The 27,455-nt window shown below is 40.3% G+C and overlaps 1 protein-coding gene across 1 annotated transcript in view; it reads right to left on the bottom strand.

The window, feature by feature from the left end:
* The window catches only part of LOC116672137 (roundabout homolog 2), a 68,397-nt gene that overhangs the window by 36,889 nt on the left and 4,053 nt on the right, over positions 1–27,455 (bottom strand). The window contains 2 exon segments of the mRNA XM_032503785.1: positions 909–1,066; positions 12,722–13,048. Of these exon segments, the coding sequence (XP_032359676.1) occupies positions 909–1,066; positions 12,722–13,048 (485 nt within the window).

The raw sequence follows: 27,455 nt of genomic DNA on the forward strand, positions 1-27,455 counted from the left end.
TGAAATTTTCGTTTGTGCAGCTTTCGTCTTTGAGATATTAAAAATTATAATTTTGGCCGATGACGTCATCCGCCCCCATTTTGCTCCAAACAAGAAAATCTGAAGAATTAAAAGAACTAGCCCACTTTTGTTTGTTTTGGAACATGACAGGGTGACGGTGACGTCATCGGCCAAAATTATAACTTTTAATATCTCGAAAACAAAAGCTGCACAAACGACAGGTTTACCTGCACAAACCTGCACAAACGGAGCACTAACCATTCAGACTATTTGCTGAATTTTTTGACGTGGGTGGGGTGTCAGCTTCACACAGCTCGGTACGCGCTGTGCGGGGGAGGGGTATGAGCAGCGCGTACACGAGAGTGATTGACACTGCTAAGACAGTCCTCCTCGCTCTGATTGGCTGTTTCTGACCGGGAGCGGTGTATTTCTGCAAGTGGCAGTAGGAGCACAGGGAGGAGCCACAGGACCTTGATATTTTCACAGATTATCTGTCTCATATTCTACTGTCAGGACATAGTGACAGTTTTAACAAATATGTAAAAAATACATTTTTACAAAAGTTACCTACTGAAGCTTTAATTGTGACTAAATGTGATGTTAATGTGATTAAAATTTTCACCAAATTTGGATTGAAACTTGACTGACGCTTGGCTGTACAACATGGAGAGATGAACTTTTTTTTTTTTTTGTTTAACAATTTTTATTGATTTTCCGTGAACAATGTAGCATTTTCTACAACACATAATGGACCAAATATGTACAAAGAATATATGACTGTGTTATGCAGAAATTAACCGATATGAAAGGTGAGAGACGAACATTTTAAATAGAAATGTTAGTTTATCCTATTTAATTTGTAATGAGAGCTTAACTCAGTGCTTGTTCAGTGTTTATGTTGAACTCACAGACAGGCGTTCGTCCTTGGCGCTGACTCGGACGTTGTTGCGTTTCCAGGACACGGTGGGCTCGGGGTGACCACGCGGGGGCACACACTCCAACACCGCAGGCTCGCCGGCAGCCACCACCACGTCGCTCGGGGCCTGCCGGAAATCATCTCTCAGGACTGAAAAGAAAAGAAGAAGAAAAGTCTAATTATCTGATGCAGGACTGTAGCTCTGACCCACAGACACATGACCACCGTCCTCAAAAGAAACACCAATTCATCCTGGAAATCATTAAGACTTGTTTTCATGAGTGGATCATATCTTCTTGTAGAGGGTTGACTGCAAACAAGCTCATTGAGGGAAAGTCGATTATTGTGTTTGCATGTGCATGACTGCTCAAATCCCTGGCAACGTCCTTGTTAGTCTGCACTCCATTTGAATGTTTTCCCAGGCCTGCGTCCTACTCTGCTGTCTCTCCTGTCAGAGCAGATGAATAATGCACATCTCTCAGTCCAACACAGAGTAAACAAATAACAGCGTATTCATAATTTAGCCCATGTGTGAGGGAGAAAAAAAGGCCCCTGCGTTGATGAAGGGATTGTGTGTCTGATTCCAAACGCTATCTTACGAATCTGAAAAAAACTCAGCCCTGAACTGAATATCTATCCTCATGTCACCCCCTGAAGTTTTGCTGTTACGCCACGACAGGATGAGACACGGAGACCTTTTGATATTTTCTAATCTTTGTCTGTGATTGACAGATGAAAGCATCAGTGTGAACTGTGAACTGGAGCCTTCTGAGACCTCCTGTACAATAGAAACTCATTCTCGAATGCTGACAGGCTCACATTTTCAAACACACACACACACACGGCTTTGCTCTTCACGTTGGACCACATCCTGTATCTACAGCTGACAGGCATTTTTTTCCTCAACCAAAGCATATTACTCCTGCATAATCAATCAATACAATCTCTTTTTACGCTTAATGAATATTATAGCAATCTTTCACAGATACAAAGATGAGAGATCATCTGCTTTTAAGTCAATCTGCAATCCATGGCAACATATTAAACATTAACAAACTCAATCATCAATTGGGCAATTTCTAAAGCCCCCACCCCCCGAAAAGCAATTACCAATCATAGCTTAGCAACAGTAATTGGGCATGGCAGACCTCAATTCAGGAGTTTGGAGGTCACCCCTGCTGCTCCGATTCTCCGGCCAATCTCCTGCTTTGTTGCTATAATTAGCACTGTTCATCATACCAACTGCTATAATTATTATGAATCATATTTCTCTATATCTGTGTCAGTGTCTTCGCGTCCCAACTGGCGGGTGGCCGCCCGCCAAGAGCCTGGTTCAGCTTAAGGTTTCTGCCCATTTATAGGAAGTTTTACCTTGGGGGGGAATTGTTAGGTCTTTGTAAAACATAGAGTGTGGTCTAGATCCACTCTATCTGTAAAGTGTCCTGAGATACCTACTGTTAGGATTCAAAACTATAAATACATTTGAATTGAATTGAACGATAGCAGCTCTGTCCTGCACTTAAGCGTTTTTGAAATAGTATTGAGTAAAAATTGACATATTCCAGTCTTAGATTAACCATTTACATACATTCCTTTAATTTTAGTCAAAAGAATTCCTAATTTCTGCTTTTCTAACTCCAACATTAGGTATAATTTCCTATAAATGACGTTTATTAACCATAAATTCCTAAAATAACTGTAAAACTAGAGTTAAGAAGTTAGTGTTACGTAAATTTAAAAAAAGTGAGTTCGAAAAAAGTGTCAAAAACGGGACAAAAACGTAAGAAAAAGTTTAAAAAAACATCGATGAAAAGCATCAACAAAAGATTTTCAATTTTGATGGGAAGACAACACAAGGGTTAAAAGGTAAAATTGTACGCAGCACTTCTCCTTGCTTTTCAATTCATTTTTCATCACGCACCTGTCTTATCTGTACCTAGCTAACAATACCAGCGTGTGAAACGGCAGGCAGAAGTAATGATGCCAACCAAAACTACAACCAAGTTAGCTCAGGTTAGACTGTAGGAGTCCAGAAGGGGTTGAAAGCACAAAAACCTCCCTTACACAAGTAATGTAGCATTTATAAAATCAAATGCAATACTAGCATAAATTGTATGAAACTATTACTGTTGGTCTGCTGCAAAAGTCAAGAGCACAAACTCTCCCTTCTTTTCTATGCATATACCAACTTCCATACAAAAAGGTGTGGAGCAAGAGGAACAAGCAAACCCTTGATTGGTGTAATCTCAGTTAGTTGTATAAGGATTTATAGACATTAGAGTAATCCACCTTAAATCAACTCAAATAAGCACTTAGTTCATCCAAAGCCAATTACTCTGAGTACATAATTCAACCTATGCCGCGGTAATTATCCATCAGTACGCCTGACAGGTATATGTCAACACAACATGGCAGCCCTGTCCTTTAATACAGCATTAATATTTACACCTATTGGGTTTGGATAAAAACTCATCTGGAATGACTTTATCACAGCTGTTTAAATACGGAAAATCATTCTTCACTCTAAGTTTGATGCTCCTCATTTTGTGGGTAAACCCCCATGAATAAACCAAAACCGTGTGAAGCGGCTGATAATTGTCTCTCAGATCTGAAGGGATCTGATCAGTCAATCCGTGCATTATGCGCCCTGTCTTCAACTAACTCCATGATATCAATCTCTTTATTTAAATTAAGTAGAAGTTCACTCTTCCCTGAGTGGGATTTTAAATTCGATGATAGTTGGAATAAGGAAAAGTAGAGAAGTCTTCACAAATCAAAGACATGTACAGAACTTAAATGTCTCATTGTGCTGCAGTATTACAACATCTCAGTAGTAATATGACATCTCAGAGCAGGTGATTAGCTGAATACTGAGGAGAATTAATCCTGACCTGGGAGCTTGTAGAAGACATTTGCTGTTGTCCTCGGGTCAAATTTGGCCCCTTTTAAAAATGTCTACATCAGAAATATGGCATTTTTTACCAAATTATCACAAAAAAAATGATGGATTCTATGCAACGCTCTTTGCAAATACAATTAGTCACTTTCATTGAATTTCAGGTGTAAATTGCAATGGTTTCAAATCAGCATCCTGACCAAACTCCACTTAACATACATTAGTCTGATCTTAACTGTTAGTCAAAATAATTCACAATTTCTCATTTATTAGCTCAAATATTAAGTATAATTCTATGCAAATGAGGGTTATTGACCCTGGATTCCAAAAGTAGTAAAACTAGTGGTAGTAAGGTGGTGGTAGTGAAGTAAGAAATTTAATAATGCGTTGAAAATGTCAAAAAAAAGGGTGAAAATAATAAGGACAACATAAGGTTTACGGAGCCTTTGCAAGAGCAGGGGTGGACTATAACCAGGATATGTTGTGATGCAGCGGGTTAGAGGTCCCGCACGCAGAGAGCAGACCGGCAGAAGACCGTCTGAGTTGAGGATTTAATAGAACGCAGAGCTCATACAAACAAGGAGTCCAAAAATCCAGCAGGCAAAAAAAGTAAAGACCAAAATACAGGAACTGGCAGAATCCCAAAAACCACAATAACCGGAATACAAACAACAGGGTAGACGATACACACTGTGACACGGAACATCATAACAGGAAAATTATGATCTGACATTGGAGGAGTCTAAATCCAGAGGGTAACGGGGTAACAAGGGGCAGGCGACACAAGGGCTGGGACACAGGTGGAAGATATCATGTAATCACAAGGGCGGGAAAACTAAGGCAGGAAGTAAAACTAGACAAGACGGCACAGAAAACCAGACTATCACAATAAAACTGAAACAGAACCTATGCAAGACAAGACCAAAAATAACACAATCACAAGACAAGACAGAAAACCAGGCTACGAAATTAAGACAGGAAAACAGACAAGACAAAACACCCAAACCATGACAGGAAAGGCACTCAGTCTCCTCCTCCTCCCAAAGGTCTTTTCACCCAAAAACCCAGACTCTGTTCACATGGCTGCCTGTTTCAAATGCTTTGCAGAGCTGAGGGGCTAATTGAAAGCACTGCAGTATTTTTAGACCTCCGTCTGTAAGGCCTGGTTAGACGTGCACGCAGAAACCTTTGTTTCACTGCCATGGTGGCTGAAGTGAAAAAGTTATGGGCGTAGAGCTAATCCCTGAACTGTACACACACGCACACACACACACCTTCCTATAGCATTTGAAACCCCAAGTCCCCGGGCACAGACTTACAGAAAGTGGGACATTTATGTTCCTGACCTCCCTACCCTCAAACGCTGTGCAACATGAGCTCCAACATTTTCTTTGAAGCTGTGTTCAAGTTAATGTGATCCTTCCCTGTTCCGACTTAAAAGCCTGACACGCCAAACAGAGTTTCTCACGGATGTTTAAGTATATGACGATGATCCAACTGCGGAATTGACCAATCTCCTCAGAAACACAAAGACAAACCCTCCCTCTGTCTCCTGAGGGGCTACTGTCCCTAACTTAACTTAACAATCTCCTAAACCAGGCCCTGCGCTCTCGCTCTGGTCCGTCCATCCGCGCTGGGCTCAGACAGGGAGCGGGGCTCCTGCAGGGCAGCTGAGGGTTGACCCAGTCTCTGCAGAGACAAATCCTCATGTACCCCATAGACACTTCCCGTGAGCCTAAATAATGGCAAAGCAATGACTTTCAGCGGTTTCATCATTATTTCTGTTGGCGCTATATCCAAGAGCGCCCACTCATTTTCACAACTTTAATATTTCAGGGATATACAGATTAGGAGATTTAATCTCCACGAGAATATTCGTATAAATCACTTGATGTTTAAGTGACATTTATCTCTATAGTGTAGTGTTTAGCACAGAGGAGCTCTAGGACGGCAGAAAGGCCATCTGTTGGTGTTTTTGGAAAAATGAACAGAGTGAGGACGAGAGATTAATCAGAAGAAAACTGTGTGCACGGCATTCGCACTTTGTATTGCATGCACAGGGCTGATTTATGTATATTGTATATTTGTAAATCCATAGTCACTTGGTGTAAAATCAAGCAGCCACGGGGAAAATGACGTAACAGTTCACAGACCATTTACATACCCGGCGCGAAAGCAACATGATGGGTGAGTGTGACAGACAGGACAGATTAAAAAAAAAGGCTTTTGTACTGAACGCGAGCTGACAGGGAGTGTGGGAAACAGGCAGAGCAGACAGCGTGGGCCGGCCAGATGTGTGATTGGCTACCAAGCTCTGTGTTTTCACGGGAGAAAGGTTGACCGAGAGGTTAAAGGAAAGCGGAAGTGCACATTATTGAGAGCCTGAGACGACCCGCTTCCTGGCTCCTATTGTTCTTTTATTTTGGAGTGCAATAAACCCATTAGGGAGGTAGTCTAATCCCATTGCCATGATACTGCCCTGTCACAGCTAATGGAGGCTTTTCCTACAGAGAAGAGAGATTGCTTTAATCCATCCATTCTCTGATTGTGTTGATGGAAGATGAGAACCGACTCCAGGGCAAACAGTCTTTATGAAAAACGCACAACTATAACTTCCTCCACTTTCCAAAAATGTGATAACGGTTCAATTACAAACAAACATCGCATGCAGACAACACATTTTGCATTGTTAGTGAGGCTTGGCGGTGCTCCTATAAACCATAGCAGTGGTTATTTGCACAATTCCAGTCACACTGGCGATTTTCTTGCATCTAAGTGCAGATCAATTCTAATCTACACATATAAACCGTATTTATCAGGGATGATACGCATCTGACATGTATTCCCATTGAAAAGAGAACGCAAAGTAGAAGAAGCCAAGAAAACAAGCTGCAACCAGAACTTTGATTCCTCCATAATCCCTCATCAGGAGTAAGAGGAACATCTGGCTCTAAAGCTTTTTCAGCAAGTTTTATTTTTTTATTTGTCCTACTTTGTTCTAATCCCGCCGCACCATGTGGCCGTCTCCTCCCTGAGACAGACACTTCCATTCATGATGATTGAAACAGACACTACTACTGTTTTCTAGTTATATTTTGAATACAAAAAAAACACAGTTTGGAAGAATGGAGTATTGGATTTCAGTCCCCTCCCACTGTCTGATTATTCTGTTTTTCTCGGGGTTTTTTTCTTCTTTTCAACAGCCAGGCAAGTCAGCTGGTCACTGGCAGCTTACAGTTAAAAGAGGAATAAAAAAAAAGACAGAATAACGACTGCTGCTGGCATTTCCAAGCAAAGCGAGCTCCCTGCTGCGATATACACGTCATACAAAAACCACAACTTGGGGACCTTGTGGTGCGTAAGATGCATTTATGCATAAACAACAACACCTCAACTGCAACTATGAAGCACATAGGGACAGACTGCACAGAAAAAAAAATAGATCTAAGTTATTCAATCCTTTTCATGTTTTGACACAAACCTCCGTGACTCAGCGGTGAAGTCAGCATTTGTCCCAGCTCTGTTTTCTTCTATTTATTGAGATACAAATCCACATTACACCCCACCAGTTCACAGAGGGGTTTTACTGTTTGCGTCTGTACCTTTAAGCTAAAAATTTCAGAATTGATCAAGACAAAATGGCAAACATCTATTGAGTCAGCTGCTGAAATGTGAGGATATGCAGCTATTTGAATACATGGATGATCAAGCTGAACTAGATTTGCAGCTTACATCAACCCCAAAGTGATTGTTCCTGTCAACAATAGAGTGAACATGAGGAAACACTGGTCTGTGTATGTATTATGTAGCATTCTTTATGTCCGAGCCAAATTTCCTGAGGGATAAATAATGTTATCTCGATCTTGAAGGTTGCACCCCATCGCCTTTAACAAAACATGCCCTGTGGTATTTATTTGGTGTGGAAGTACTGATAAGCCTCAGAGTTTTTTAGATTGTTTATTGCTTCACACTCTGTGGCAACAGCGTCAATATGATCACATTAATCTTTAGATGTCATATTATCAGATATCAGATTTGGTTGTCATAGTTGGTGTTCCCACGTCATTCAAAAGTCTCTAAGAAAAAAGGAAGACACACACAGCTAAAGCTGGAACTATGCTTCCCTGGGCTGCATGTAACGAATGTACGTGGGGGTTGTTCAAACACGTTCTTGTGTGTTTCTTTGGGGGTTGATAGTACATGTCTACTTGTGTTGATGTATAGTAAACCACAATGTAAAAGAAAATGGAGATAACATCAGGAAATTGTTGTGTTTCCTTGGATCAGGAAGGTACCAAAAGCATGGTTGCAGTTGTCGCCGTGATCATGCTACACTAAGGTGACCAGATTTCTCAGACAAAATCCGGGGACATTTTCAGCTCAGAAGCAAATATACCTCCAAAACACGTCTTGTTTTTATTTTTGTAAAACTTAAAACGGGGACACTAGACCTAGAGCTGTTTCCCCCAACAGACAACATTGTGGAAAGGATTTCTAAGGAGGTCGACCTTTCTGTTAAAGATTAAGATCCTTTTTTAAAACATAAAAGTCTGCAAAATTGCGTTGGCTAAACCCACCAGACTCCATGTAAATAATCAGTCATTTTAGCATCGTAAAAAACGGCTTTCTAAAACATCTCTGAGCTTGTCTGGAGCGACTATCGGCTCCGTTTGGTCAATGTTTTCTTTCTTTCATTCCAACTTCGGGTCTCTCAGTCCCAGTGAAAACCGGGGACATTTCTGGGGACAGATCCAGCCGGGGACAGGTCACCAAAACCTGGGACTGTCCCCGGAAACTGGTAACCTGCTACATCCTGCTACGTTGTGCTAGGCTCTACAGTGCCTTGCTACATCCTGCTACGCTCTGCGGTGCCCTACTACGTCCTGCTACGCTCTGCGGTGCCTTGCTACGTCTTGCTACGTCCTGCTACGCTCTGTGGTGCCTTGCTACGTCCTGCTACGCTCTGTGGTGCCTTGCTAAGTCCTGCTACGCTCTGCGGTGCCATGCTACGTCCTGCTACGTCTTGCTAGGCTCTGCGGTGCCCTGCTATGTCCTGCTACGTCCTGCTGTGCCTTGTAGCACCGTGCAGTGCCCCGCTATGCCATGAACTACGACAAATTACTACTTTTAGTCACTGTTTCATTATCTCTTGCTGTGACTGTTATTGCCACTCTTCATTTCAACCCCAACCAGCCCCGTCAGACACCACCTACCAAGATCCTGGGTCTGTCCTAGGTTTCTTCCTAAAAGGAGTTTTTCCTCGCCACTGTCGCAATGTTGCTTCCTCTGGAGGGAACTACTAGAACTGTTGGTTTGTTGTAAATTATAGAACAGGTCTAGACCTGCTCTATCTGTGAATTATAGAGTGGTCTAGACTGCTCTATCTGTAAATTACAGAGTGGTCTAGACCTGCTCTATCTGTAAATTATAGAACGGTCTAGACCTAATCTATCTGTAACTTATAGAGCGGTCTAGACCTGCTCTATCTGTAAATTATAGAGTGGTCTAGACCTGCTCTATCTGTAAATTATAGAGCGGTCTGGATCTACTCTATCTGTAACTTATAGAGTGGTCTAGATCTCTCTATCTGTAATTATAGAGTGGTCTAGATCTCTCTATCTGTAATTATAGAGCGGTATAGACCTGCTCTATCTGTAAATTATAGAGGGTCTAGACCTGCTCTATCTGTAAATTATAGAGCGGTCTAGACCTGCTCTATCTGTAAATTATAGAGCGGTCTGGATCTGACTCTATCTGTAACTTATAGAGGGTCTAGACCTGCTCTATCTGTAAATTATAGAGTGGTCTAGATCTCTCTATCTGAAATTACAGAGTGGTCTAGACCTGCTCTATCTGTAAATTTAGAGTGGTCTAGATCTACCTATCTGTCACCATAAGCGCAGACCTGCTCACTGTAAATATAAGGCAGACGCTCACTGAATATAGAGGCTAGACTGCTCTATTGGTAATTAGAGCGGTCAGAACTGCCTACGCAATAAGAGGGTCTAGACTCCTATCTGCAAATTTAGAGTGGTCTAGACGCTCTATCTGTAAATTAAGGTGGTCTATAAAACGACAGTTACACCAAGCAAGTCCATGCTTGCACGCCCAGACGTGATGTTAAAGATTCAATAAACCGAGCAGTTTTCTCTATCCTGGAATTCTGTGTGGGACTATGTTAATTAAGTGGTTAAAACCAGTTAAGCCGGCTCTGTCCGCTCAGACTCGTACTAACACCAACAATCCACGAAATACTGCCTAGTGGGAGTTAGCTCTCTACCACTTGTCTGTCAGCGCTGCTCCCACCAAACAATCTAGGACCACCAGCTTAAAAACTGGCCTCTCATTAACACTGCACACTCCCCCCACCTCCCTGCCAGAGCTAATTGGGTCAGTATTTAGCCCACAGTCAGCACAACCTCACGCAGAGAGGGGGGGGGGGGGAGTCTAAGACCACCATCATGCTGTCTTAGCATATGCCCTCTCTAGCCAGAGGCAGCAAGATTAGGAGCAAAACCAGGCACTTATTAATACTGTTAGTCACTCAGTGCCTGCAGGTAAATCCTCCCTTTACCAATATGACTGTACAGCTGCACAAAACACTTAATTTCATTATCAACATTTTAAAAGAAGCCATAAGACAACATGTGCATCCTATCTTCTTCCAGCTTAGATATTTGCATTAGTCACAGCTGCTCATTGTTTCCAACATACAGCAAATCTAAATCCCTATTTCCGGATGTGGTCTATAGATGAGGTCAGCCAGCCATGAGCATTTACTCTACACCAGTCAGTAAGGAAGCCTCAATATAGTGGAAGATGAGACAGAGCCCAAATTGCTGTTTTGTGTGTGTGTGTGTGTTTTTTTTTAACGAGGACAGTTCGACCTTGCTAAAATGCAATGCTCCTTACCGTAATCAACCCACTGACTAATCCATTTTCTCATGGCAAAGAGAAGCTGCAGTTCAGCCCGGGGCCGAGCCACACTGGCACAATTAGGAGGGAAGGAAGACAATGGCACGTGTCCTCGACTGAGGAGTGGAAATAATAGACACGGCTCCTAGAGGGAGCTTTTTACTTCAGTGCACTTTCACCAAGACATGTGAAAGCTCACACTCCCCTGCTGGACTCGGCAGTCAACACACAAGAAAGAAAACACGGCTATACATGCACGCACACACGCATGATGTCTTGTTGGTGCAGAGAAGGTCTCCACAGGTCACCAACAACAGTTGTGTTACATTTTGAGCCTTTTTTTTTGTTCTGTAGCAGCAAAAACGCCCAAATGTCACTGGTTTCAGTTTCTAGAATGTGATGATGTGTGCTTCTTTTTGACATATATGACAGGTAACTGAATATCTTTGGGGCTTTTTGATCAGACAAAAGAAGACATTTGAAGACATCTCTTTGGACTCTGAGAAATTATATTGAGATTAATCGCTATTTTATGACATAAAAATAGACAAAACAAGAGATTTTTCTTGAAAGTTGATTAGAGAGTTTATCTATAGCATACCTAGAGTATTACTGGGAAGAAGCAATTTAAAGCAAAATTCAAAGAAACTGGGTGCTATCCTCATATGTTAGGTTGTGTCCATCAGTCATGATAACATGTTATTCACCACCTCCATCGTAAAGATTTTGGGGGAACTCAATCTCTGGCAATGAAGAAGCATCAGAACAAGAAGAACAAGAAGCATGACCCTTCTACAGTTTTCCAAAAACAGCTTGACAGAAATCATCTCAAACATTTGACTGACATTAAACAGAAAGTGGTCCCCTCCAGCTGTCGTAGTGAGCAAAACAAACGTCTGAAGTAATGCTTTTTCTGTTAAAATGAAGGTTTCTGGATGTTAAAGGAGGCTCGAATTTTTTTAACGATTGATGTGGATCTCACCAGAGTTTTCTCAAATATTTGCAGTAGAGTTGAATTTGTGTCAGTTGTGAGTTGAATTAGGGGTGAACTGATCCATTTCTTTCTCTCCTCTTACTTATTCCTGTATCTCAATTCAAACCATGAACTGATCCAGTACCAGTCCATTTCTAGTCTAGTTGCCAGTCTTAACATCTGCATACCACACATTCATTAAATCATGTTTATGATTGTTACTGGTAGCATGAACACGTCATTTTTTCTTTAATCAGTATAGGCACCCATACCTGTCCAGCATCTTTAATCAGTGCTCTCCAGGATTAAATGTCCTCATGAGCAATACTTGGACAGAATCTGAGACTATGCAACCACCAGAATTCACAATCAACATTGAAAACAACCTTATATAATGTCATTTCAGAACACTGGAAATTGTTGGGTCTTTGTTAATTATCGTGTGGCCTTAGAGATAGACCTTTTCTATCTGTAAAGCGTCCTGAGAGAACTTCTGTTATAATTTGACATTACGACTAAAATTGAATTGAACACTGTTTACAGCCTCTAATACCAGAATAGAGATCTTATAAGCAATTGTGAAAATAAAATTTGCCAAAATCTCAATTGATGAACAAACTATGTCATTGTATTGGTATTATAACCATGTTACCTATATAGTCACATACTTAATGTAAATGTATAACTAATTAACTGAGTTTGTAGTTAAATAGCTCAAATGCCACAAACTTTTTTTAAATTTTATGTGCTGACACCTTTAAAGAAAATATGAATTATTCCATAGTAGTCTATAATTAGGATCAAATCTGCAGACTATTACTTATTACTGAACATACTGTATGTCCACCCACACCACCATCTTATTAGGGCTTGTTTCATGTCCTTATTCTTTAGCGTAGCCAACTCTCCAGTGGACTTCCATAAAGCTGCAAGACCGCTGCAAAAAGATCTGGGACACACACAACATCAACGCACAAAAAACACACACACACAATTTTAGGACAATGATGTAGAGCCTTACTGGCAACGTCTAGCGAAGCATTTCGGCTAATGGCCTCTCCCAGGTGGTTGCGGGCCACACAGGTGTAGACACCCTCGTCTGGTTTGCTCCGGCGTCCGTGTACAATGCGTAGGAAGAAGAGGGAGCCGCTGGGCAAGAGCATGCGGTGAGATCTGGGGTCGTCTTTGTCCGTCTCCACGCGCTCGCCATCCTTATACCACTCTATACTGGGAGGGGGTCTGCCCTCTGCCTTGCAGTTGAGGGTGGCAGGCTCCCCCTTGGAGACGATCAAATCCGAGGGGTCCTCCACAATCCGAGGTGCGCTGTCTTCAAACCGTGCCCGGGACCCTGTGAAGTGGAGATGAGGGCAGATGTTATCTTTCCATCTGACCACCTAGCATTCATGGAAATGTGTAATCTCTTTGTAACAGGACAGACAGCTGAAAAGCCATTTGAAAAGCAAGGACATCTTCCTTTAGAGGTTGCTGGACAAAAAACACTGTTTGTGTTGGATAAATGTGTGAGTACTGAAGCGGCAAATCTCTCTTTGAAGGTTAACTGTGAATTCAAGGGAAGACATTACGCTTTCCAACAACAACCTGTGCCTTTCAGATCAATACATTTGATATCCATTTGTTTTTTGGCTATATTCTGCAAATAGCAAAACACAGAAGCCCCATGTTGTCATAAGAGAACATACTTATATAGCCTATATCCAGTGAGTATTTTCACAGCAGACATCGCCTGTACAGAGGATTCAATCATCCATGTGATATGGTAATGGGCAATTTCTGTCTCTACCAGGATTGTTGCAGAGGTAGAGATGATAATTGGTGAACAGCTGAGAATAAAACAAGCAGCGGATCTATGCATTTAGATCAGAGTTGTGAGAATGTGCAAGTGGGAGAGATATAGATAACTCCCATATTCTTCTCTCTGGGGATCCATTATCTTCCCTTGGCTCTAAGGGAAAGGCCCACCGCTTCCAATCCTAAGGTAAGCTTTTAGGCAAAGACCAAATGTCTCTAACAGTGTGTTACAGTTAGAAAAATGAATAATTCAAAATGCCGCTGCTTTTAGGAACAGATGGTCTCTCACTCACTCTGAAAAAAAATGAAAGAAAATGAAATGGTCACTGTGCCACTGATTATTGTGCAGCTCAGTCTGAGGCATTATTTTCAGTACATAATTAGACTGTATGAAAATCCTCCATTATCATTGGATAGGAGCAGTCAGGAGTAACCTAATGACACACATGTTGTTGCACATGCTTCTGCTACATTATACTTTAATCGGAGGCCTCGGGATAAACCCTCACTTTTCAGCTGTAAGCAGATTTATGTCTCTTTTCGTGAAGTGATTTGATCCACGGGAGGCGAGAGTCGCCATAATGGCACAAACCTGAAGTAAACATCTAAAGAATGATCTGTGCGCTCTCAGCTAAGCACCCCGGGGTCACAAACCAGGACAGCTCAAAACACTAATGCGGGATGTGGATGAATACTAATCGAGCCATTAAAATGTGCCATGGCACCTCCAGTCAGATCCAAGTGTAAAATTTGTCCATGCTAGGCCTATAAACTAATCCTTGAAGATATTATAATGTACTTTCCTTCAGATTATATTCTGCCACATCTGTGACAAGTAAATATTGACACATCTGACTGTTTGGGGATTTTGAACAAGCGTCTCACCAGCTGAGTGAGGACCTGGTGGTGGAGGACTCTCTGGCTGTTTCCAATCCCCGCTCATGTAAAACACTTACATCACTCTGAACTATTCATCTTTTATCATAACTGGATTTTAACAACAAAATACTGCGACAGATTTGACTCCGCTAAAAAAAAAAAAAACAGAGACAATGATGTTGAACTACACTGGATCCTACACGTCCCATAATGCATCTCAGGGGCGTTTTTCATTATACCCTCCTTTGCTTTCCCAAGGTTGGAAGACAGGCTTTCAGGTCTCCAAGACACCATGACTATGACATCATCAGCGTAATTTATGCGGATTAAAACTAAATCTTAAACTAGAGATGCACCGATGCCAGTACCGGGTATCGGTCCCATGCCTTGCACGTGTACTCGTACTTGTGGTCATAAAATTACTCCAATACTACCACACCCGATACCACCTCATAGCAATGTGACAATAACTTTTCAAGTATAGGAGACGGAAGAGGAGCAATGCCAGCCGTTTGGAGATTTCTTTGACAAAAAAAAAATAACTAGGCTTTTGCCCAATGCCTGATTGTTCTTGATGACCAGCCATTGTCATGTTGTTAATAATACTGGTTGTCAGTGTACTGGAGCCAAGAGATGCCCAGTCGTTACCATATCACAGAAACCGTGTTTCCAAAGCTGCTTTGTGGAAAAGATATTTGGAGTAGCAATGTTAGCCCAATGTCTCATCAGCTTAATGGAAACATACATGAAGATAGATAGATAGATAGATAGATAGATAGATAGATAGATAGATAGATAGATAGATAGATAAATAGATACTGTAGATAGATACTGTGGATAGATAGATAGATAGATAGATAGATAGATAGATAGATAGATAGATAGATAGATAGATAGATAGATAGATAGATAAACAGATACTGTAGATAGATACTGTGGATAGATAGATAGATAGATAGATAGATAGATAGATAGATAGACACTGTAAGATAGATAGATAGATAGATAGATAGATAGATAGATAGATAGATAGATAGATAGATAGATAGTAGATAGATAGATAGGTATAGATAGATAGATAGAGATAGATAGATAGATAGATAGATAGATAGATAGATAGATAGATAGATAGATAGATAGATAGATAGATAGATAGATAGATAGATAGATACATAGATAGGATAGATAGATAGATAGATAGATGATAGATATGATAGATAGATAGATAGATAGATATATAGATAGATAGATAGATAATTGATAGATAGATAGATAGATAGATAGAAGATAGATAGATAGATAGTAGATAGATAGATAATAGATAGATAGATAGATAGATAGATAGATAGATAGATAGATAGATAGATAGATAGATAGATAGATAGATAGATACTTTATTGAAGGAAATGTTCCAATAGCAAGACAACCATGACACAACAAACATACACACATAAATCACACATACATAAGAATAAAATTAAATTGAAAATTAAAAATCTAAATTAAGAAACACTCCCAGAATAGCAATGACCATGATAAGGTGAGATACTATGGTAGACTGTGTGTAATGATGATAGTGCAAAAGTGAAAAATTGAACAGTGCAGGGATTGAACAGTGCAGTAGATCATGATAAAAATATTGACCATGACTATAAAATATAAACATAACCTATGACTGACTGACTGAATAAGAATAACAACATTATGTAACAGGACTCTATCTATCTGCTCAGTCTGCATACAGTTTTTTTTCACAAACAAAAGCTCTTGGTGTGTAGTCTTTCACTGTCATAAGTCTTTACATTTGGGAAAACCTTGTGAACTTAGCTGCTGTCCTCTCCATTAAATCCACACGGGTACTTCACGCACACGTGACTGACGTCATCGGCCCATGAATGACATCATCGGACCTTGTGTTCTTCATTCTTTCAAAACCTCACTCAGTATTTTCTTATTAGGAATTACATGCTTTTTTTATCGACACTTGCCTGGGGAAATGTCCAGGCCCAGGCCTGAGCTTTGACTTTCAGTGACGGACTCATTCTCCCAAAATGCACCACCTAGCGCCACAGGAAGTCATTCCTGCCTGTTGCCATCAAACTTCGTAACTCCTCGCTCTAAGTGTCTGACACACACACACTTAGAGGGGTTGAAACTGGACAATCTTATCTGTTTTGTGCAATAACACTGGCCTGAAATGTGTGCAATACTCAACTGCTACTATTATTATTATTATTATTGTTATTCTTCTTCTTATTATTATTATTATTATTATTACTTTTCACCATTGCAACTCCTTAATTATGTTAATTATGTGAATACTGTATCGTAATATTCCTTTAACTGTGTAAATACCGTACATATCCACACTCCTTATTTTTCTTTATTTTTTCTACTCTTTTTTACTATACTATATTTTACTATTTGTGTGACTGCAACACAGAGTTTCCCTTCGGGGATCAATAAAGTATTTCTGGTTCTGATTCTGGTTCTGATTCTGAGCAGAAACAAGACATGGTGCTTTGAATAATACGGCTTTGTTCTAATTGACCGCAATACAAGGGAAGGCCAAAATCATCTGAAAAAAAACTCTAAATCAAGAGGGATTATTAAGTACTCGTATCGGTACTTGGAATTGCCAAGTACCCAAATGTAAGTACTTGTACGCATCAGTGCACGCCTATCTTGAACCGCAATCTTTGGTAGAACACTTCATAACTCCAGATCTGATTCACTGACTTTACTTTATAAAGAAAGTGCATCCTTTAAAACAAATCTCCCTTTTAAAACTGTAAAGTTATTGGCTGTTTGGGAGCAGCGAACCAAAACTGCAAACACAACATTGACATGTCCTCGCCTTAAACAGTTGTCTATTTACACATCCAGCAGATTTAGAGCAACATAACCCTTTATTTAGAGTCATGTTCGTGTTCACCTGGCCACATATCAAATAACTTTATGTTATCTACAAATACTTTACATTACATTTACTCACAGGAATGCAAGCTCGGCTCAATGGTTATTTCCATGGTTCCGACCACCTCCATCACTCTGCCATTAACGACACCATTAAGTCTTAACAATGGGTAATTTCCCTCCCTTTATTATATACCATCATTGCGGCTGTAGTCGATGCTCTCTGTTTTGTAATCTTCTCTTTGCAGCGTGAATAAGATCCAGCTGTCCTTGTACTCGGTGTGTCAGCAGAGCATACTGTGAAGTTTGGGTTGCTTTCAGTTGGTCTGAATGTGACAAATGTCACTATGACAAATACTTGTGTATTCATTTGATCCGGAGAGTGCACATTTGCATGAAATAAGAAACGTCTTTGAGAAATGTCAAAAGGAATCCTAACGCCCCACTGATATATGAAGCGTGGGGATTATTAATGAGGGTTAATATGGGTAATTACAACAGCTGTCATGCAACAGTATCAATGCGGTGCCATTTCATTACAAAGGAAAAAGTTTTGTCAACACTAAAAAAGAGAACAGCAAATAGCCTCAGGTGGCTGAAGTGACAAGCAACAAGCACGCACCTGTGACAGTTGCAGTGTGCAATCAGTGGAGAAAAAAAAAAAGTCTCCGCCACCTTGAGCACGACAGCGACACATTTTCTTTGTGAGAAGGAATATTTTCACAGTAACTTTAGCGTCATGACAGAAAGATTGCGGTGCAGTGGTTGAAAGCACCTTTCAGCAAAAGAAAAAGAAACTCTTGTCAGCCTCGTTTGTGACATTGAAAATAAAACGTCACGGGCGATGATGGGGGCCGCTGTGATGGTATGTTTTTAGTCAGATCATGAACACGGCCCATTAGAACCGCCTGTGGGCCCTCAGAGATATCCCAGCGCACACGGGAGTTTAAAGTGGGACTTGATTTGTGTGATAAAAAAATGAATCTGGGGAATTCTGGTGTGAAATGACTTTCATGTTTACAAGAGATGAACGAGTACAAGTAGAAGGACATACTGGTGTCGAATTTAGGAACAAATTACCTACACACAAGAAAAACATTTCATTTAAGCTGTTATGATTTCCCAAATTCCCAGCTTTGATAGATATGTTGCACCAAATAACAGGAGAATATCTTCGATTTACTGCACATTCAATTTGGATTAAAGCGCTATTTTGGAGATCTCAGAGTAAAAGATGGACGTTCACGTCTGGCTGCTTCACGTGCTTTCTTGGCAGCAAATAACACAAAAGCAGTGCTTTATGAATTAACACAGCTAGGTGTGTTTAAAAAGAAATAACAGGCCATTAGCTCAGCAACCCAGATTCTTTTAACCAAAACACGAGGTCAAATGTCCAATTCAATGTGTATTGATTCAAAAGGATGCATTGGCATCTTACAATACACAGTATTAGTTAACATGCATCATATTCAAGTCAATGTATTTATAAAAGGCATAGAGTGCACATCAATACAAAACTCAGTCCTAATTCATGCCAACACAGGAACATCAACAGGAACTCCTTCCTTACCAGGATCTACATCGGAAGTAACAGGCATACGGATAATAAATGGACAGGATAAATTCATAATCTATGTACTATATAAAATTCATAATGTCTCACTCCAGTGACCAGTTCCTAAGCCCGGATCAAACTCCTGCCGTCGATCTTAACATGGGAGCTTAAACAGCGACTGAGGAGTGATTAATTCAGACAGTTATAAAATCTATCTTTTACTAATCCAAAAACCTTTAACACTATGTCTTCATCCGGGACCCATCGTGTCCCTCGTGTCAAATGACCCGCACTTATTTGGGTTTAAAAACAATTCTGAAAAACATTTACTTCATAATCTATTAAGAATAGTGTCTTCCAAACAATTTCCAAAAATAACTTATTAAGGGATAGCCATCAGTCTCTACTAGAAAAATTAAAATGGAAGTGTACAGTTTTTTGTCATAAGTTATAATTCATGTTTAAAAATCCACTATGGAACCAACTAAGGTCATGTCCGAATAATGTTCTGAATTGAGTCAGGAATACGTGTTTATACAGGAAATGAGGTAAGGCCATTGATTTTCAGGTAGAAAAAAAATGAACTTGTACCATTTTTCTTCTTGTAAACATTTTAAATGGGTCAATTTGACCCGAAAACCTTCAAAGGGTTAAACACATATTACCTTCTCTGAACCTTGCAGACATTCAGGGGGAAGAGAGAGTCAAGTGACTCCGCCTACATGCATGTAATATTACGGTTTTTGACCTTATTTCAAAAAAGACAATATTCTGACTTAGCTTTAACTTTACATGGCTAACAAAAGTAAGGTACTTTCCGGTTATCTCGACCTCATCAAACAATGATCTTTTAATTTCAATTTGTTCCATATATAAACATTCATTCCATATATAATAGAAACAGACAATAGAACAATCATTCTCCAATAGCAGGCGGCCAATGATTCTTCACTTCACCCAGAATAGCGGTGCGGCCGGATGATGGTCGCCCCTCTCCTATCTCGCACCGCATGTTTGTGGAGAACCTGGTGCTAAATCACTTGTCAGACGACCTGATTCTGGGTCAGGGTTTCGTACGTAGCAGAGCAGCTCCCTCGCTGCGATCTATTGAAAGTCAGCCCTTGATCCAAGCTTTTGATGAGGTCGAGATAACCGGAAAGTACCAAAAGTAACTATTATTCCACTGATAGTCCCGTTTACACGTAGCCGTGCAAAGGGGCGGGGGACTTGTCGGACCTAACAGCGTCCCTCTTTTATTCCTTCAACCAGCTTCTCGAAAAGGTCGACGTACCCAAAAACCTGTTGGTATCCAAGTCTTTGGTCATGTTTAAAAGTAGCTGTGTTTTTCTTTCTTATCAGGTTTGCAGCCTTGCAAACTGTTGGCTGGTTGGTTTGTGGACAGTAACCATAGCAACGCACAGAGCTGACCATAAGCCGTAAATGGGCAAGAGGCCGTAAACTGCAGTAAAAACACAGATTGAGACGCATATTCCGAATGTGCTGTACATATGTCCAAAGAATGCCTCTAAAACCTGAATACTAGAATATACCACTTGTCTTAATCAGAAAATGTGTTATTTGGAAAAAGGGCCTTAATCGGAATCTCCATCTAGAACATGCCGTTTACATGAAATGTATCAAATTCTGAATATTTTTATTTTGGGAATTGTGATGGCCGCACTAGCAGCCACACATGGCAACATCTCACGGTGGTAACTCTTCTGTTTTGAGCACATTACACATTATACAAAATAAATAACTGGACACACATTTTACTTCTACAGTTTTATTAGTTTTTTGACTTAGTTTTCTATTTGGGTGCACACATTTAGCTGATCTTTAAGTTACAGTCTGTGAAATTAATACAGTTCTTTTCGAGTTTCCAGTTCCTGGGGAGTTGCTGCTGGGGGGGGGTCGTTGGCTGAAAGACAAAAGGACCTCCAATTGATTCAAAGCTGTTTAAATGGGGAAGGGATAATTGGACTGCACCATGTTTCCCCAGTATTTAATTTGGAGTTGTGTTGTTTTCTTTGCTAGTTATACTTATAGTTAGTTATGGTTATTTAACATAGGTTATAGTATAAAGGTTGTATGGCTATTTAATGTCTTTGTCTACCCCCCCTTTGGGTTAGAATGGCCTGATCAGCCACTATATAAGCGTCCCCCATGTCTCTTATTAGGTCTGTTTAGTTTGTGTAGGTCTGTTTGGTTATGTCACCTGTGTTAAGGTCTGTTTAGTTTGTGTAAGTCTGTTTGGTTATGTCACCTGTGTTAAGGTCTGTTTAGTTTGTGTAAGTCTGTTTGGTTATGTCACCTGTGTTAAGGTCTGTTTAGTTTGTGTAGGTCTGTTTGGTTATGTCACCTGTGTTAAGGTCTGTTTAGTTTGTGTAGGTCTGTTTGGTTATGTCACCTGTGTTAAGGTCTGTTTAGTTTGTGTAGGTCTGTTTGGTTATGTCACCTGTGTTAAGGTCTGTTTAGTTTGTGTAGGTCTGTTTGGTTATGTCACCTGTGTTAAGGTCTGTTTAGTTTGTGTAGGTCTGTTTGGTTATGTCACCTGTGTTAAGGTCTGTTTAGTTGTGTAGGTCTGTTTGGTTATGTCACCTGTGTTAAGGTCTGTTTAGTTTGTGTAGGTCTGTTTGGTTATGTCACCTGTGTTAAGGTCTGTTTAGTTTGTGTAGGTCTGTTGGTTATGTCACCTGTGTTAAGGTCTGTTTAGTTCGTGTAGGTCTGTTTGGTTATGTCACCTGTGTTAAGGTCTGTTTAGTTCGTGTAGGTCTGTTTGGTTATGTCACCTGTGTTAAGGTCTGTTTAGTTTGTGTAGGTCTGTTTGGTTATGTCACCTGTGTTAAGGTCTGTTTAGTTTGTGTAGGTCTGTTTGGTTATGTCACCTGTGTTAAGGTCTGTTTAGTTTGTGTAGGTCTGTTTGGTTATGTCACCTGTGTTAAGGTCTGTTTAGTTCGTGTAGGTCTGTTTGGTTATGTCACCTGTGTTAAGGTCTGTTTAGTTTGTGTAGGTCTGTTTGGTTATGTCACCTGTGTTAAGGTCTGTTTAGTTTGTGTAGGTCTGTTTGGTTATGTCACCTGTGTTAAGGTCTGTTTAGTTTGTGTAGGTCTGTTTGGTTATGTCACCTGTGTTAAGGTCTGTTTAGTTGTGTAGGTCTGTTTGGTTATGTCACCTGTGTTAAGGTCGTAGTTTTGTAGTCTGTTTGTATGCACCTGTGTTAGGTCTGTTTAGTTTGTGTAGCTGTTGGTTTGCACCTGTGTTAAGGTCTGTTTAGTTTGTGTAGGTCTGTTTGGTTATGTCACCTGTGTTAAGGTCTGTTTAGTTTGTGTAGGTCTGTTTGGTTATGTCACCTGTGTTAAGGTCTGTTTAGTTTGTGTAGGTCTGTTTGGTTATGTCACCTGTGTTAAGGTCTGTTTAGTTTGTGTAGGTCTGTTTGGTTATGTCACCTGTGTTAAGGTCTGTTTAGTTTGTGTAGGTCTGTTTGGTTATGTCACCTGTGTTAAGGTCTGTTTAGTTCGTGTAGGTCTGTTTGGCTATGTCACCTGTGTTAAGGTCTGTTTAGTTTGTGTAGGTCTGTTTGGTTATGTCACCTGTGTTAAGGTCTGTTTAGTTTGTGTAGGTCTGTTTGGTTATGTCACCTGTGTTAAGGTCTGTTTAGTTTGTGTAGGTCTGTTTGGTTATGTCACCTGTGTTAAGGTCTGTTTAGTTTGTGTAGGTCTGTTTGGTTATGTCACCTGTGTTAAGGTCTGTTTAGTTTGTGTAGGTCTGTTTGGTTATGTCACCTGTGTTAAGGTCTGTTTAGTTTGTGTAGGTCTGTTTGGCTATGTCACCTGTGTTAAGGTCTGTTTAGTTTGTGTAGGTCTGTTTGGTTATGTCACCTGTGTTAAGGTCTGTTCAGTTTGTGTAGGTCTGTTTGGTTATGTCACCTGTGTTAAGGTCTGTTTAGTTTGTGTAGGTCTGTTTGGTTATGTCACCTGTGTTAAGGTCTGTTTAGTTTGTGTAGGTCTGTTTGGTTATGTCACCTGTGTTAAGGTCTGTTTAGTTCGTGTAGGTCTGTTTGGTTATGTTCCCTGAGTTAAGGTCTGTTTAGGTGATCTCTTTTATGGGCCCGGGACTTTCTGTTTTCTGAAAATTTGTTTGTTTTGTTTTGTTTTGTACAGAACAAAACTACATTTTTCTGACTCCTCGTGCCTGCCAGTCCCTCACAGGAATAATTGTAGAATATTTGTATGCATGTAAACGTACTTAAGATAATCCATAAGAATGAAAAGTAGTCAACCTTCAGCTGTTGTCACTACGGAGGGGGGGGGGGGCTGTGCAGGGTCTCGTGCAAGGTTATCGCTCTTTTACACACTCTCAAGCTCTCCTTAAATGGATACACCAGGGCGGGGGGGCTGATGCCCTTCACGGGACAAATACACTGAATTTGATTCAGCTCTACTCATCTGACACGTGTTGAAATTGAAGCTGATATTTTCTCTTTTTACATATTGAATAAAACACTAATTATTTATCGATGGGATTCATAAGGGCTGGGACAATATCCTTTTGTCCCGATTCCATTCTTTCACGACACATGGGTGGCGATTCCATTTGCATTGCTGTTTTCATTTATTGCGATTCTAGAAGTATTGTGATTTGCGATTTTCTTTTCATTCTTTAACAAAAATAAAAATTTGAATAATACACTTCTAGAGACAATATATCATGAGGCACTTCTAAAAAATCTATTGTTTTTTAAAAAGAAGACATTTGTTTCATTTATAAAGAAGGACATAACATGGATTTTCTGCATTTTCTGCTTTCGCTCCGTTTGGCTGGAAACAGATGATGTAGTCAGCGGTGCAGCATCAACAGACAAAATGGAGATGAATCATAGGTAAAAAAAATATATATACAGTAGGTATATGACTTTAAAAATCGTTATAAAAACAATAATGATACATACGATTTTTTTTATTTTATTTTTTTTCCCACCCCAACGATGTATCGTTGATGGGTTTGAGAACTTGTTGGAACCAAAACAGTAAAGTTGTGGGGCGGACAGCTAAACAATGAAGTGAAACTCACTATAATGCTTCATAAAGCTGAGTGGAACTACAGATTCAGATAACTATACTCTGTAGCATTATTATGTACTGTAGGTTCATTACTACGAGCAACTCCTTTCATGTTGTCATTGAACCCTTGTATTGTCTTCTGGTCAAATTTGACCCATTTTTCAAAAAAAAAGTCTTTATCAGAGAAGTGGGTTTTGAGAAAAATAACGCTGATTGGTCCACACAACGCTCTTCAAAAAACTCAATGAACAGCCCACGACTTTCTTTAACTTTGGGTAAAAAAATGCATGAAAGAGCGTTAAAAAAAAGTGACAAAAATGTCTGCAAAAGCGTCAAAACTATGGGGAAAAACCCCCCCACAAAAACGTTAAAAGACGCAGAAAAAAGTGACTAAAACATCACGGGGAAAGGCAACAAAAGTTTTGAAAAAGACAACCAAAACATTTTGAATAATAAATAGATGTAATTTCAGTAAAACAAGAAGTTGCACTGTTGACAGGAAGACAACAAAAGGGTTAATACATTGCTATAAAAAGAATATTGGCTATATGTTGATAGTAATATTGATATTGATGATTCTCTGTCCGGAAGTGACATATATTTTTGGGTATTTTATGTATGAAATGTTTATTTCTAGTTGGACCATTTATGGGTTACACTATTGAGTTGTGGCTCAGTAGAATATAGTAGAATATGATGTATGTATATGATGATATTGGACCGTAAGCTGTGAATGAAATTACTTTTGTATCGGTGACATATAATTTTGTGTGGGGATGAGCCACAGTGGTATGACATGTAAATAAAATATCATATCATATCATAGACGCTTTCCTTTGTATGCATACCGGAAGCATTGCTGGCGTCCTCTGATTGGCGGCTTGTTGGTGAGACTGCATGTATGGTGCTGTTTGTCTATATGAACTTTATATGACCCAACTCATTGTGATCTGTTCATGTGTGTAAGGATGATAAGATGCAGTAATTGCCATGATTGCTTCTGATCTGTGAGAATTTTTTCATTTATTCACAAAGCAAATGAAAAAACCCAAAGAAAGCAAGCAACCGCGGCCAAATGATTGCCATTAGTGCCGCACGCAGCTCTGACAAGCTATTGCATCGCTTCTAATTGCAAACTCAGACAAACGCCCACATGTTTGCTCATGGCGTCTCCTACATTTCTGCCTCATCTAACACACATAGCAGGGTAAGGGGGGGGGATCAAGTCTTGAAAACCCTGTTGACTCAGGCTATATTTGGCATTTCTTGGCTCCTGGCGGTGGCATTACATAACAAGGGGTGCTTTCATTAATTAGTATTTCAAGATATTAACCTTGCATCCTCCCCAGGGGCAGAAGTGTACTGATGCCACACTGATGCGCGGAAAACAACAAAAGCGCAGAGGGCACGTCTGTGTTTTGCTTAAGATCTCGGTGCCTTTTAGCGACAGCGAGGCTCGGAGCCAAACACACGCAAGAAGCCGGACCCGTCTGAGCACACTGCTTGATATCTGGTGAAAAAAACCCAACACTAACTGTCTTTAGGCAGACTGCTCAGAGACTAACTTCACATGTTAAAGTGAGACAAGAGCAGCTTGTCTCTGGGGCTCGTGGCTGTCTGCTGAGATTTACTCGTCTTGTGTCTTTTTCAATTTCAATTAATTTGAATGCTTAAAAAGGCTAAAAACATTCGAGAAGTTTTGTGGCACTGCCAAGTAATCTCTGCAGGAGGCTGATAACTCAATTTCAAAGCAAAGAAGTCAGGTTTGATTTACTTCTGGCAACAATCTGGGCTTTCTGAGCCTTTTGTCTGGCAACCGTCCTCCTCGGCCGTAATCTAATCTTTAAACGACGTCATCAGCGACTGTATGGAGGCATCGTCAACATCCGCCAACATGACTCAAGCACGAGGCACACAGTGGTTTCCTTCACTCATGGTCGTTTCATCAAGAGGGACTGTGAGAGGCTTTAGTCCCCTTCAGCCATATTTGTCACTGAGTAATGAGCAGGAGGAGAGAGTGGATACAAATCACCAGCTCAGGCTTGTTTTGCATTGATTAGTTCCACGCCAAGCACGCCAACAGGCTGAGTCTGAATACGGCTCGAGATAACACATTTCAATCAGACGCATTGGGGTCGACACTGATGCCGTCCTAATTGAGATCTGGTCTGTGTGAGAGAGAGAGGCAAAGAGCTGCTGGGTTGAATCGAACATAATTTGTGAAGGAGACTGTTGTTGCTTCATTTCACAATCACACAGAGGATTGGTGAAAACACAATCAATCTCCCCAGCGCGCTTCATCAGACCAATGGAGAAGAAGTTACTGGCTGGACACATAGCCAAAAACAAAAGACATATCTCATATCTTACATTCATTATTTCTATAACACAAAAACAACAGAAGAAAATCTACTGGTTGGGTATTTAATTCAACACAGCTCCCACAGAGGTTGGGAAGTCTGTTTGAATCCTATTCTCTCAACCTATGGGTATGACTAGTACCCATAGGGCATATATATATATATATATATATATATATATATATATGGGAATAAAAGAAAATACCCACTCCACATTACTCCACATTAATGGATGAAGGCAGATGGTGTGGGTTTTGAAAAGTGCCTTTAATGTTGAGAGGTGGAACCAGTTTATAATAATGGAGCAGAGCGAGTGGCAAGAGGAGTCACAGAGCTCAGGATTTATAGTGAAATTATAGTATATCATTGAGAAAGATGTAAAATAACGCTAGACTGAAAAATTGGCCTAGGTTGATATATCGGTTGTTATTAGCTCATTTCAGAAATATTGGTATTAACGTGTGTTTCAGCACACAGGTGACAAGAAAATGTACAACTGAAACGCTAAAGATATGTTTGAGGTAGGTTAGAAATAAACGGAGAGAAAGATCGGACCAACAAATAGGTTTTCCACAATTGTTTAAAGCTGCTTTCAGGGCCTTAGTCAAGACCACCTTTGGAGAGCCCAAGACAAGTCCAAGACCAGGACTAGTCGAGTCCAAGTCAAGACCGAGTCCAAAGAGGTTCAAGTCCAAGACAAGAGTCCAAAATGGTTGGAGTCCGAGTCAAGACCGAGTCCAGGTCAAGAAAAAAGGTCTTTTGCATGACAGTATCAAGAAAATCATTTTGGGTTTCACTTTCCCTCCAATATTATTATCAACATAATAAAGACACCTGGACTCGGTCCAGACCAAAAGCCCAAAATCCTTATCTGGCAAGACCAGTGGCCGAGACCGAGACAAGTCCGAGTCCAAATACTAGCGAGTCCGAGACAAGTCCGAGACCATAGAAAAGCGGTCTTGAGTCCAGACTCGAGTCCAAGACCGGACTCGAGTACTACAGCCGTGGCTGTTTTTAATCAATATTTGTATATTAACATGTGTCACCTGACTACGGGTATGTGAAAGGAGTTGGAATCAAGGAATCAGCAACCGCCTCTTTAGTCCCTCAGCTTTATTCATATTTTAGCGTCTTTTAGCTCATTGTTTTGGTTTAACCCTCTGAGGTCTAAGG

The sequence above is a fragment of the Etheostoma spectabile genome, chromosome 3 (genome assembly GCF_008692095.1).
Source record: "Etheostoma spectabile isolate EspeVRDwgs_2016 chromosome 3, UIUC_Espe_1.0, whole genome shotgun sequence".
NCBI lineage: Eukaryota > Metazoa > Chordata > Actinopteri > Perciformes > Percidae > Etheostoma > Etheostoma spectabile.